At 38.2% G+C, this 14,002-nt stretch overlaps 1 protein-coding gene across 1 annotated transcript; it reads right to left on the bottom strand.

Moving 5' to 3' along the window:
- Positions 1-1,208: 1,208 nt before the first annotated feature.
- On the bottom strand, positions 1,209-13,457 carry LOC105356749 (C-type lectin domain family 17, member A). The gene is made up of 6 exons (XM_011489280.2): positions 13,324-13,457; positions 13,139-13,240; positions 7,979-8,113; positions 4,845-4,990; positions 2,038-2,141; positions 1,209-1,781 (listed from the first exon to the last, which is right to left on the bottom strand). The coding sequence occupies exons 1-6, from the start codon at positions 13,397-13,399 to the stop codon at positions 1,622-1,624; spliced, it is 723 nt and encodes a 240-aa protein (XP_011487582.1). The 5' UTR covers positions 13,400-13,457; the 3' UTR covers positions 1,209-1,621.
- Between the last annotated feature and the right edge of the window lie 545 nt (positions 13,458-14,002).

The raw sequence follows: 14,002 nt of genomic DNA, 5'->3' as shown, positions 1-14,002 counted from the left end.
AATATTTGAAGAGAAAAGGTTCAGAGCACTGTCTAGTGGGTCTAGGTGACCCAACTCCCAACGTTAAAGTGCCTAGGATAGCACAAGGGTTAAGGAGAATTTTCAATTCTCCTCAATCACTTGTACCGTCATCTTTCTCGAAGACAGACAGGTGACAGGCTAGTCACCTGTCTGTCTTTGTCAGGTGTTTCTCTTATGTTAGAGATATGTCAAATTGTTAAATCTCGTTTTGTTGTTACGAGTGTTGTTGAGTGGGGGTTTGGACTTTTATAAGCATTAGCTTCTTCCATTCCCCTTCAAATCTTATTGATGGGGGTGACAGTGGCTCAGGTGGTTGAGCGGGTCGTTCAATGATCGAAGGGTTGGCAGTTCGATCCCTGCTCCCACGAGCCAAAATGTCGTTGTGTCCTTGGGCAAGTCACTTCACCCTCCTTGCCTCCAGTGTGGCTTCACTGGTGTGTGAATGTGTATGAATGATCCCGGTGATGGTCAGAGGGGCCGTAGGCGCGAACTGGCAGCCACGCCTCTGTCAGTCTGCCCCAGGGCAGCTGTGGCTACAACCATAGCTTACCATCACCAAGTATGAATGAGGAGTGAATGAATAATGGACACAATGTAAGTGCTTTGGGTGTCTTGAAAAGTGCAGATAAATCCAATCCATTATATTATTATTATTATTTTCAAAGTCGTGTGTAGACTTATTTTTTTCATTTAATGGAAATTTTGATTTGAAATAAATTTTGTTTTACTACTATTATTTGTTTTGCTTTTCTAGTAGTCGTTGTGACCTTTTACGTGTTTTCATGTGGAGTGATTTGTTGATTTGATGTGCACTTCAGGGCCACCGTAGAATGCACCTGATGTTTGTTTTGCTAAAAAAAAAAAAGTTTGGCTAAAAACAGAAGAAGAGCTGGCCATATTTGTCACACCTTTAGCATGTGGACACATTGACCACATGCTAAAGGTGGCATTTAACACATGTAGCAAGCTAAGACTCTAATTTTATTGCAACTGGTACATATAAAACCTACACACCAAGAAGTTCTGCAGAACATTAGTACCCCATAGTCAGATTTTGTAAATTAAAAAACAAAAAACAAAATCTGATGTTACCCAGTTTGGAAAAGCTCAAATTTAATTCTTTTAGTACTGTGTTGTTGTTTTTTTTATAGTCAGGCCCTGAAATGTAAAACCAAAACACAGAAAACTATAAGAAAAGAATGAACAGTTTTTATGTTGATATTTTATGTTTTATGAGCTATGAAATACAAATGAAAGAAGTGTTGCATGAAAAGTGAGATTAAGCAGAAACCAAAACTAAGAAGCTGATTGATAGAAATCTCATTCAACTGTCGTCAAAAAAGCATAAAAGAAGTTCTTCGATTGGCAATGAAATGTCAAATTTAAAAACGAAATCTTCAGACACAAAGCAGATTTTGATAAAAGAACTGATTACATTTTTAAGTAAGGAATATATTAAGTAGTTATTTCTCTTTCAAATTGAGCTACAAGTATTTTCTACTTTTGAAAAATAAGCAATTTTTTGCATGGTCTTGTACCATATATGTTTTCTGAAAGGTAAAAAAACCAGATCAAAATGCATCTCAATTTTAAGTAATTTTCAAACAAATAAAGTTGCTTCTTTTTCACAGATCCACTTCTGAGACATTTTGCATGCAACATCATTCCAGGATCCAGAAGTATATCTAATTTGAACACAGTCTTCTTCTCCGTAAGCTTGTATTCCACCACCATCATCAGGCTGATCGTCTCCCCAGAACCTGTCAGGTCAGAAAATAAAAATAATCTGATTCAGACAGCATACAGACATGCATCTAATTACCGTATTTGTATTTCTCAATTAAAAAAACAAACAAAATTTTCCTAATATACACATAGATATAAATTTGACTGTGTGTTAATGTTGTGCCTTTTAACCCACTACAGAAAGAAACAATTATAATCAAATGCAAGCAGTTAAACCAACCCCCAGCCCACTCTGTGTTTTAGTAGCACTGATTCAGACTGAACACTCACGTCAGAGTCAGAGGACTTCCATCTACCCATTTCCAGGTTCCCTCGTGGACTTTATCAGTCAGTCCAATCCAGACTGGTTGATCTCTGAATGTAACAAGAAAAGTCTGCAAAACATGTAAAAATATTGTGTGAAAAGAAAAAATAAAATGTACTTTTGCTTTGACTCATAAAGCTGTTCAGCAGCCTTTCAAAAAGAAAGGAAACACTTTCAAAATGTCAAAGTTAACAGAAGTTAATGATTTAAATGCATTCGAATTCAAATAGGATATCATCAAAACATTTAAAAATAATAAAAGAAAATTAAATAAACTATTTTTATTTTGAGCTACAGCACAACCATAAGCAGACTATAGACATCAACTAACTAGTTAATCCTTTACAAACAAGCTTTTGTCAATCAACATTTTATTGAGGGGTTTAAAGGATTCCTGTGGCTCACAGGCTTACAGTGGCCGGAATTGTGATCAGCCTTCCAAGAAGGACCAATTCCAAAGTAACAATGAGTTTATACAAACATGAATATACAACATCTAAACATTTGATTATCTCTTCCTCCATTTTCAACAAACAGTACAATGCTAACTTATCTTCACTGAAGAAGAAAATAAAACTTTCAGTGGAACAACCATATTTGATCGAGTCCTTTGACCCAGGCAGTGAAACTGCAAAAGGTAAGGCACAAGTCAGCAAAACATGCTAAAATACATAAACATAATAAACCCAAACAAACCACCCAAAATAATAAAGGAGTTAACAGAGTGTCCTTCAGTGTGTGTTATCATTATCAGGGAACTTGCTCAGATGTTATAATGGTTGACTGTGTGCACCCACCCAACCAGCATTAGCTTGGTCCCTGAGTTTATCATGTGTATGTGTGTGTATGTTTGAGTTCTTGTGTGAAGTTTCAGTCAGGGGAAACTGCCACAAAAGGCTATATCAAAAACAGAATGAAAACGAGCTTATCGGCGTAGTACATTGTACTTCTGTGTTATAGTGATAAGTCAGCTAAAAATTTGATTTATCCAAATGAGACAAAGAGGTTAGTGCAGTGACAAGAGATGTTCTGATCTGATCAGATGATCGGAAATTGGGCCTGATCACGTAGTTTCAGACTCCCACTGTACATCAATAGAGACAGCGTGGATAGGGTACACTCTTTTTGCTACCTGATCACTGAGGACCTCTCCTGGACAGAAAACACCACAGCAGCAGTGGAGAAGGCCCAGCGTCTACACTTAAGAAAACTCAGGAGGAATAACTCAGAAAATAAGCTGCTAGTGACCTCAGGAAGTATGGAAGTGCAATAATGTTTGTGTGCAATACATGTATTTACCTGTGAATGTATGTTCTTTTTTACTTTGCATTTTCTTTTCTGTCCTTAAGTTTTTTGTTCCATAGTTTTCTTGATTCTGTTTTCAACATTGACTTATCATTGTTTGAACAGCTGGAGAGCACTGATGAATTGTGTTAGTGATAGCATCATTCCTATTCTGTCCTAAGAAAAAAGTTCCGTTGCCTAGCAACATGACATCATGAAGGCATCATCAGGGCCCTTTGATGAAGCCTTAGAGTCATGTTGCCTAGCAACATTACAAAGTATGTCACCAACAGCTTTATGACATCATGATGACCAAACGAATGCTCTTACAGACGTGCTAACCCAAGTCAGGTTTACTCCTTACTAAAAATTTTTGAAAACCATGTTTCAGAAACAGGGCAGTTTTCTTAGAAAAGTCCTTTTCCTTGAAAGCAAAGATCAAAATCCTCCATTTCACAGTGACCCACTAAATGTCACTGTTCAATTTCAAGATGATGCACCAAAAGGAAAATGTTTGAAAATGACAAAGAATCTGCAACACCAACAAAGAAAAGAAGGGGAATTGAATTTCCTTCCCTAAATGATGAATCTGCATTCTCAATTCCTGACCATAACAGAAAGAGAAAGTCAAGCTATCTGGAACAATCGCTGGGAAAAAGATTCAAAAGAAATTCCAGCTGAAGAAGAAAACCCAAAGCTTAAATTTGAGGCAAAATATGTGCAACTGAATCCACTCGGTCAAGGAGGATGCGGATCTGTGTTTGCTGGCTATCGCAAATCAGATCATTTGGACGTTGCCATCAAACACGTCCCCAATAAGTACCAGTGCTGCAAACACGTGGATAAAAAGGGAAAAAAGTTATCCATGGAAGTGGTTGTGATGCTGAAACTCAGGAGCGGAACATCAAACTCCGCCAGCAGCAAAGCACCAATCGCCTTGCTAGACTGGTATGTGCTGCCACATGAGCTGATCTTGGTTTTGGAGAGACCAATGCCAGCAGTGGATCTTCAGACTCACGTTCAAGAACGTAGAGATTTGTTTGGAGAAAAAGAAGCCAAGATTATCCTGAAACAACTAGTAAAAGCAGCCATTTCCCTTCAGGACAAAAAGATTTTCCACAGAGACATCAAGGTGGAAAACATCTTAACACACATGTTTAGAATACTCTGGCAAACAAAAAGGGTTTCCTGGTTGACTTCATAAATACATTTACATTGTAAGGCCTAATTCACACCAGAGTATTTCCTTGAATAATCCACTTTCTTTGGCAGAAGTTAAAACCACCTGGTTTCTGATGCGGATCAGACAATCAAAATACTGATTCCCATTTTACACATTTTTACAGTTCTAGGGAGTTGCTTCAGTCTTTTAATAAGATCTAAATTACATTGAGAATCTGTCTAAACCCAATCAGACGGATGCTTAAATGTTATGGTTGATTTGTAAATGTTGATGTAATCCAAATAGACCAAAAATACAATAACGTACATTTTCCCCTTCAGTGTTTATCACCACCAGATCAGCTCCTCTTGCTCTGCAGAACTCTCTTGCTTCATCCCAGGACTTAGACTCTCCAGAGAAAAAGTAACAAGAAGAACTAAATCTGATCCATTTCTCAGGACATCCTGTTTTCCCTGGAACACATTTGACATTTTAAGCAGGACAAAATATTAACACATTACTTGCAATAAGCAAATTGTTTTTCATTTTATCTACATGTGGCAGGATGAGCTAATTGGGTCACAGGTGTAGTCACTCCCATTCTGGTGCTGCTAATGAGCACGGCCACCTATAAAATAGGACTGAGCTGCTCTCCCTGATTCCTGGCTGAGACTGCCTCTCTATCTGGGGTCCTGCTCCTCTGTCAGTGCAGTGGTTATCACAATTCCTTGTCACACAGTGGATCTGCTTGTGGCTAGAGAAAGGTGAATTGGAACGGAGTGAATCGCTCCCTGCCCCTCCCTTCAGGTGATACTCAGCAGTGATCTGGGGCCTCATTTATAAACGTTGCGTACGTACAAAAGAAGGCGTACGCAACTCTCTACGCAATAGTTGAGATTTATAAAAAGCAAACTTGACGGGAAAATGTGCGGTCCTTCACGCAAGCTCTGACCCAGACGTACGCACAAAAACGGGTGAAATGAGAAACGGCGACGCCGTCGGCAGATGGAGGAAACACGTGAAAGTGAAAATGACAATACTGCCTCTCATAAATAACATGAAGACTTCACAAAGCAAGTATTACAATTAAAAGCCTACACGAACACCCGTTTGATCGATCAGCAGTGAAACAAACAAAAAAAATCAAATGAAAATTACAACAGAAATTCAAATGAACACTTATTTGCAAACGAAAAGTGAAATATGTTCTGCAATATTGGCATGTTGTGCAATTCATCCTCATAAATAATATATTTAACAGAACGAAATAATGTACAAAACTGACATTCTCGTCAATGTGTCCGTCTGGCGGAGCAGATATAGGTGCAGACAGACAGACAGATGGATAGATAGAGAGAGATGTATTAATTGTCCACTGGGGAAAGTTGTTTCATAGTAAAACATTTCTTCATAAGGTTCAGAATTATGGTATTCATGCATATGCCTTTAGTTTGTTTTATTTTTGATAAAATAATGTATGGCGTATGTCTCAACTATTCAGCAAGCAAAAAGAAATTACATTCGCGCTGAACAATTTCCCATTTCCACATCGATTATTACCGACATCTGTAGCTTGTCAGATGTAATTAAATGGATGGAAATAAAATGCCCCATCACAATGCGTAATGACGCACAATGGCTGATCTTGCGCTCTTAGAAGATGTGGCAAATGAAAGAATTCGGAGTGAACGCATCTTTAGACAGCATGAAGACTTGTTGGCAAACGAGGACGAGTGGCTTATGAGCCGGTTCCGACTTCCTCTGCGGGCTTTTGGGGGTGTGTCACCCGGTGCATCTGGTGCGTCGGCGTCCCCCTGCGCCTCAGTCACCACTCCACTTAAAAGGGATTCCCCAATTATTGCCGCCAGTCTCTCATCAGGAGGGGTCAGCTCCGGTGTCCCCCCCCCCCCCCCCCCCCACACACACACCCGTGGCAGACACGGGTGGGTGTGTGTGTGTGTGGGGGGGGTTCAGCGCTAGACGTTTTTTTGCCTTGACTTTGATGTCCGACCTTTTCTTTTTTATTTCGGCCACGGTCCGAGGTTTTGAGGCTGCAGCATTTTCGGCGTCTGCCGCCGTCTGCCACTCACGTGCCTTTTTGGCATTAGTAATGCCCACACTGTGCCCTCCAAACAACACTTTTCTCCTCTTTTCCACCTCGCCAACGATAACTTCTACTTCACATTGAGTGAAGTTACGTTTTTTTGATTTCCTCTCGGTGTGTGCCATGGTTTCGCAATCAATGAATATTCATTTGTGGGCGTTTCACGGACTATTTATGGGCAACTATAGGCGTGTCATGAAGCCGCAAAAGCTGCGCAGCATTTAGAATTGGTTGTGATTTATTAAGGGAAAGATGCGTAGGACGTGTGTGCGCACGGTTTTGTAACTCCGAATATTTCTGTGCGTACGCACGTCCTATGTTTCATCCGTACGCCATTTCTGACGCAAATCCTACGCAAAGTTTTATAAATGAGGCCCCTGGTCTTTAATGTGGAACCCGCTGCTTAGTACAGGTTTTGGTGGCCTTGTTGGGTTTAATTGCAGATGCATCACGGGTCCCTCTTCTCAAACGGTCCACTGAGTCAGTGCTGAACAGCAGCGACCTCCACACAACACCCCCACTTGTGGCCTATCACGTCGCTGCACAGGCACTCTTGAGACTTGGAGGCTGTTTGAAACTCGTAACTTCTTCTCTTTCCTAGCTACTTGCAACAGTAACTGGTTGTCAAGTGGAAGTTCAGTTTTTCCGTTGTCACATTCTGTGTATGCATGTGAGTGGGGTGTTTTGTTTTTGTTGAGTGACCAGCTTTCTGTTTACAGGTTGGCTTTAGGCCCCTAGTGGTTTTATCTTTTAAATAGTATTTATAATAGATCTTTTTAAATTTGAACACACGTATCCACTTGGTTTGAGTCCCCATTTTATTTAGTGTGTGCCTGAACCGCTCATGTTGCCGCATACAGGCTCTGAATGAGTTTAAAGGTTCTGAATAAATTCATAGTCAATTTCTGTTCCTTATGATTGGTGTCAAAAATGGTTTCAGCAAATGTCAGATATATTTTTTTGCAGCAGCAGCAACAATGTGAGAATCTGGCTTGTTCTGTGATCTAACACCAAAAATAAGGAAGTTTTAGGACAAAAGAAAACTTATACTTAAATTTGGGTTCTACTTTTGTTGCATCAATTTTTACAACTTTAGGGTTTTAGCCAAAGCATTATTATTAAACTGAAATCAAGTGTAATCATCTCAGAAAGTTATCAATGTTTCAAGGAAGACCTATGATTGCAAACAAAACCGTTGATCATTTTGTTAAATATTGTGTATTGCACATCATTTAAAAACAATAACTTTTTTTCGTCTACTCTTTTTCTTTTCTTTTCAGAGAAACTATTGGAATAATACATGTTATAGCTGCATCTTCACAAATGTACATTTTTAATAAAGGATTTTCAGACTTACTCTGTTTAAAGTCCATCAGCTTCTTGGTTGTTTCAATGAGGCTGGAATTCATCCTCTCAATAACAGCATTCAGATGCTCAGTCAGATTGTCTTTGTTGTCAGAGATTTCTGACAAATGTGTTACTGAGTCACCATCTGAAATGAAATCAGGCCAAAATAATAACTTTATCGGTGACATAAGCAGAATGGATGGTGGAACAAGTGCAGTTAGCTAACAGACTTTAAGAGTACAGGTGCACAGAAAATAAATATTAACATTGTTACCCAACGTGCAGATATAGACTGTAAAAAATGGGGACATAAAGACATCATAGAAAAAATTAACCATAAACCAAGTTGAATAATTCTTTTCTGAACTGATATTTATTCAGCCATTAGAGACTGATTTGTTACACGAGTCTCTGAACCAAATTTGTTTGTCCATAGTATCAGTTTATAAAGATTTCTTAAGGTCCTGCTTTAATACAACACAGATCTTCCGACTTGTGGACGTAGCTTCAAGCAGCTGAAGACTTTTTAGAGAAGTTTGAAACTGCCAGATACTGGAAAAAAGTGTTTATGCTGAGCTGCCTTATAATGTTACCTAATAGAGACATGCAAAGACAAAAGCACATTAGACCAACCACAGAGCCCTGTGTTACACCACGACTAACTCTACTGTATAAGGAAAAGTTACATGATCGGATAAAAATGTATTACAACAGCTATAAGAAGCTCCTGTTAAAGACGCTTTCCAGTGCAACTGTTTGAGGTATATGAGGTCATAAATAGTAATATTATAATTTGTTTGACAAATATTGCATGTAGCATTGTTTTAGCCTTGAATAACGTTACTGCATCTTTTTTTTGTGTCATCTTCTTCTGTATCTTTAGATTTTATATGATAATTAAAGATTTTTAGCCAAAGCATTACCGATATGTATACATTAACTAAATTAAATCAAGGGTAGACATGTCTGAAAAGCATTCATCGATAATTCAAAGAAGAAATCAGTAAGGTCATCATAGCGTAATTTTTGTACATTTATTCTTATTTTCCTTTTAGTGAAACCATTTAAATATCATGTGATGCAGCTGTATCTTTTACAAATGTACATTTTTAATAGTGGTGAAACGACTAATCAGATTAATCAATGAATTGATTTATATTCCTGTGATCTAAGCAGATTGTTCTATCTGTGGTAAGTTGTTAAACAAATCAAATCAAATAGACATATACCATTTTAAAATATATTCAAAATCAAATCAATTGATTATAATGATATTGGAAAATACCATTTGGATTGAGAGATGTCCGCTTTATTTTACTAGAATGTAAAAACGTCCAAGTGCCATCACAGAAGAAAACACGCGTGATGAACACACAGTTCAAATGTGTGGAAACTTTGAATTTTGTAAAGACGTGACGATACAGTGTTTTTGATTTGATTTGAAATGGTTTATTTCAAGCAATCAAATAGAAATAATACACAAAAACAATATAATCATCAGTTATACATTCATACGGTAACTAATCAAACTTAGGATAATTAGACATGATTAATAAATATTGCTTGAAAGGGAGTGGAAGGAAGCGAACTTATATAATCCCACCCCGTTATACTATAACCATTTTATTACATGATTTATCAATATCCGGTTCCTAGGTTTTATCAGACAGAATTAATAATCATAAGGTATCAATAAAGCACATGCCAAAGATGAATTACTTAAGTACTACGTCAAAAATAACTATTTTAGAAATCAACATGGCAAATGCAGCATCTGAAATATATGCAAATTATGTTAAAACATAATACTATATCAGTAAAATAGACACAACACTGTTTCAGGAATTTTCATAGCAAAAATTTCATCAAGTATCAAAAGTTAAAAACATGTGCAAAGTTATGCTACATTAGGAAAGATTTTTGAATCAATTTATCAATTTTAGGAGCTAGTGAAGTACTATCATCAAAAGTCAATCAATTTAACAATTATCAATAAGTGATTAATCATTTGTTTTACTCTTTTTGTATTTTTTTTTTTTTGTATTTTTCTTTTTTTTTCTTCTTTTTTTTATATAATAAAGTAATGCTGTGGGGGAAAAATAAAAAGGGTCCATAAACTGTCGAATTGTCCAAGGTTGGCATTTCTTCTTTTACTGATAACAGCCGATTTTCTTGGTTTAAACAGTTAATAGTTTTCTTCCATGTTATGTCTGCAGACATTAGATTCAGGTCCATATCCTTCTTCAGCTGATATCAGCTGCGGTGAAAGTTGAGGTCAAGTTGTCTGCAGGTCAGAACTCTGCTGCTATTCAGGTTACGTCAGGCATACAGAGAAAGTGATGATTCCAGGTGTCATATTTCTTGAAATTATTTGGCTCTTTGATTTATTACTCCACGTTGTTTCAGACAACCGTAATCAAGCACTTCTCAAAGTCCTTCATGGTGTTCACGACCAGAACCTTGGACCGGTCCTCTGGACCGAGCGGTTTGACGTAAATCCTGCAGCCTTTAACCCAAGTGTTCTCAATCTGCTTACGCTTCCTGAGAAGTCGTGCATGTTTTGAGATTTCAGCATTCCTTCTGGTCAGATGGTCGTTCAGATAAACAGCCAAACCTTTCAGTTGTTTCCTTTGGTTCATCAAAGCTAGCTTGTGTTTGTGATTCACAAACCTGATGAGGATCGCTGGTTTATCCGTCTCCTTTCTCCTGGGGAGCAGGTGGCAGGTCTCGATGGTATTGAGATCCAGGGAAATCCCTTTAGATGTGAGAAATGAAAGTATTTGCTGTTCCAGCGACGCTGCACCGAACTCCGTATTAGAACTGCTAGCTACGCTAGCGCTAGCATTAGCAGTGCTAGCTCCTGCTGCATTCAGCTTCGCTCGAGGCTTGATTGGTACTCCAGTGAGAATGACATTATTCATCCTTACTTGCTGTTCCACATCGTCCAGTCTTTTCTCCAGAATCTCGACCCGGTTTTCTCGCTGCTCGTTTTGAGCCCGAAATCTTCGGAACTCTTCCATCATCTCCCAGAGCGGTGTTAGCTTAGCCGACACTTGATCCATAAAACTTTTCAGCGTTTCTTGAATAATGTCAAGAGACTTTTTGAGCTCTTCATATTCCTGGGGTTTCTTCGGGGGCATGGTCAGCTCTCTTTTTTGGAGAAAAATCAACTTTTTAAGTAATTTGAAGATAGTTGTATTCGCAGAGAGGCACGCCACGCGTCCTGCTGTACAGTGTGGTAGAATGTACTAATAATCACCGGATCAGTGCCAAGTAATTTATCTCTGAGTCACACTGGTGGAACTTTGTCTGAGTCACCATCTGAAATGAAATCAGGCCTAAAATAAAAACTTTCAAAAACTTTATCATTGACTTGATCAGATTGGATGGTGGAACAAGTGCTGTTAACTAACATGTTATAAGAGTAAAGGTGCACAGACAAGATTAACATTATTACCCAACATGCAGATATAGACCGTTAAAAAACGGGTGCATAAAGACAGATCTTCATGGAAAAAATGAACCACAAACCAAGTTAAATACTTCTTTTTTTAACTGTTATTTCTTATCTTTCTTATATTTACTGATATTTAACTCCTCCCCCTTAAACCTTTTCACTTATATGTCCAGTTACCAGTCCACTACCTGCACCTTCTTCCTCCTCAGTTTGCACTGTTTGCACTATTGCACTTCTATTTATTGTTCTGTTTGCTGTTATCTTTTTGCTTGCTGTTGTTTATTCTTGTTATTCTTAAGTGTTTTATATCGCACATTAGCACCGCATCAAATTCCTATTCTGTGAAACTGCTCTGTTCACTAAAAAAGGGAAATACTCGAATCCTTGAATCTTTAAATCGTTAAGAGACTGATTTGTTTCACAAGTCTCTGAACCAAATTTGTTGTCCACAGTATCAGTTTATAAAGATTTCTTAAGGTCCTGCTTCAATAAAAGCTAAAAGGTCAAATATAACACAGATCTTCTGACTTGTGTTGTTTCTCTTTTGGCTTTTTCCCATCAGGGGTTGCCACAGCGAACAAGTCGCATGGTAAATTTGGCAATGTTTTTTTTTTTTTATGCCGGATGCCCTTCCTGACGCAACCTTCTCAAAGCAACCGGGCTTGGGACCGGCACAGAAGTAGAGAAGGGAACAGGGAGCAGCCCGGATTCGAACCTGGGTTTCACGGACGGAAGGCGCCGCAAACCAGCACGAGCTAAACCGGCTCCCAGATCTTCTGACTTGTGGATGTAGCTTATTCAATCACCTGAAGACTTTTTTAGAGAAGTTTCAAAACTGCCAGATGGTGAAAAATGTATGGTTTATGTGGTGCTGCTTATGTTACCTAATAGAGGCATGTAAAGACAAAAGCACATTAGACCAACCACACACCAAACGCTCTTTGTTACACCACGACTAACTCTGCCGTATGAGGAAGACTTCAGATAAAATCAGATAAAAATGTCTTAGAACAGCTTTAAGCAGCTCCTGTTAAAGACGCTTTTTCAGTACGACTGTTTGAGGTATATGAGGTTATAAACAGTAATATTACAAACTGTTTGACACTATTGCATGTAGCATTGTTTTAGCCTTGGATGATGTTACTGCACTTTTTTTTTGTTGATCACAAATTTAGACTCACCGCTCTCGTCTGAACTGAAGCTCTGTTACTTATGCCTAATGGCTAATAGTTCTATAAATAATTCTGGGAACAACTGGCACCAACGTTTTATAAAACGGTCACTTTATCAAAGAAGGCCAATCACTACCACCTGACATGAACTCAGCCAACATAATCATTCTTCTAAAACCAGACAAAGATCCCACAAGTCCTTCAAGCTATCGCCCCATTTCTCTAATCAATGCAGATGTAAAAATTATTTGCAAAACACTAGCACAAAGAATAGAAAAATCACCCCTCACATAATCCACCTTGATCTAACAGGTTTCATCAAAGGCAGAGACTCGCGTGACAATGTCCGCAGACCTGTTAATATAATTGACTTTGTCGCTATTAAAAATCAGGAAATGATTATACTATCGCTGGATACTGAAAAAGGTTTTGACAGAGTAAATTGGAAGTTCCTCATTACTGCCCTCCATAAGTTTGGAGAATCATTTGTCAATTGGATTAAAATATTATATCACAACCCCAATGCATCCCCTATACTCACAGAGAAGGCCGAGAATGACGAGTCCAGCTAAAAGAAGAACACTCAGCATCACCATGAAAGTAATAACACCGAGATAGAATCTCCTGTTGGACTTGATGGAAGCTATAGGAGGAAAATTATAACTGAAACCACAATAGACAACATAAAGTAATTTCATTTTGTTTTATCAGTGAGTTCACTCTTACCTGGTGGATTTGATACAGAAAATTTGAAGACAGGATCTTTGAATTCATCACCGGTATTTTCATAAATGGCTTCCATTATAAGGGTGTAAAGTCTAAGAATTTGTGAAGTGTGTAACAGACTTACTTGTATACTGAACAGCTTTTCCTGTCTGAGGTTATTACTGAAGAAGTGGGAAGTCAATGTCATGTGACAGTAGTTGCATTGCGACAGGAAGCTCGGGTGAAGTGAATGTGTGAAAGTGGGGTGAATAAAACAGAATTTCTACAAAGTTTAGTTTTTACTTTTTTTCTTTTCTAAATTCTAAGTGTCCAGCACCTGAGCAAACAAATAAGAACTCATGACCAGATTTGACGATACAACAGGTAGTTATTAGGGGTATAACGGTACTGGTAGGTCAAACTGAAGGAAAATCTATATGTTCAATTATTTATTTTTACAGTTAATAAAAATGGAGAAAATATATATATATATATATATATATATATATATATATATATATATATATAAAAGAAAACGCCCCTCTCACCCTCCGCGGGTGGTTTCTCCTCCAAGCTCGGGTCCTCTACCAGAGGCCTGGGAGCTTGAGGGTCCTGCGCAGTATCTTAGCTGTTCCTAGCACTGCGCTTTTCTGGACTGAGAGGTCTGAGGTCTTTCCAGGTATCTGTTGTAGCCACTCCT

The sequence above is a fragment of the Oryzias latipes genome, chromosome 21 (genome assembly GCF_002234675.1).
Source record: "Oryzias latipes chromosome 21, ASM223467v1".
NCBI classification, from domain to species: domain Eukaryota; kingdom Metazoa; phylum Chordata; class Actinopteri; order Beloniformes; family Adrianichthyidae; genus Oryzias; species Oryzias latipes.
The sequence above is the reverse complement of the archived record's forward strand: the minus strand, read 5'-3'. Positions and strand labels throughout refer to the sequence as shown.

Coding starts and splice junctions, on each gene's coding strand:
- LOC105356749 (XM_011489280.2), bottom strand. CDS start 13,399: ATGGAAGCCATTTATGAAAATACCGGTGATGAATTCAAAGATCCTGTC. Junction 8,114..13,138: donor CGTCATTCTCGGCCTTCTCT/GTGAGTATAGGG, acceptor ATTTCATTTCAG/ATGGTGACTCAGTAACACAT. Junction 4,991..7,978: donor GCTGATGGACTTTAAACAGA/GTAAGTCTGAAA, acceptor AATGTGTTCCAG/GGAAAACAGGATGTCCTGAG.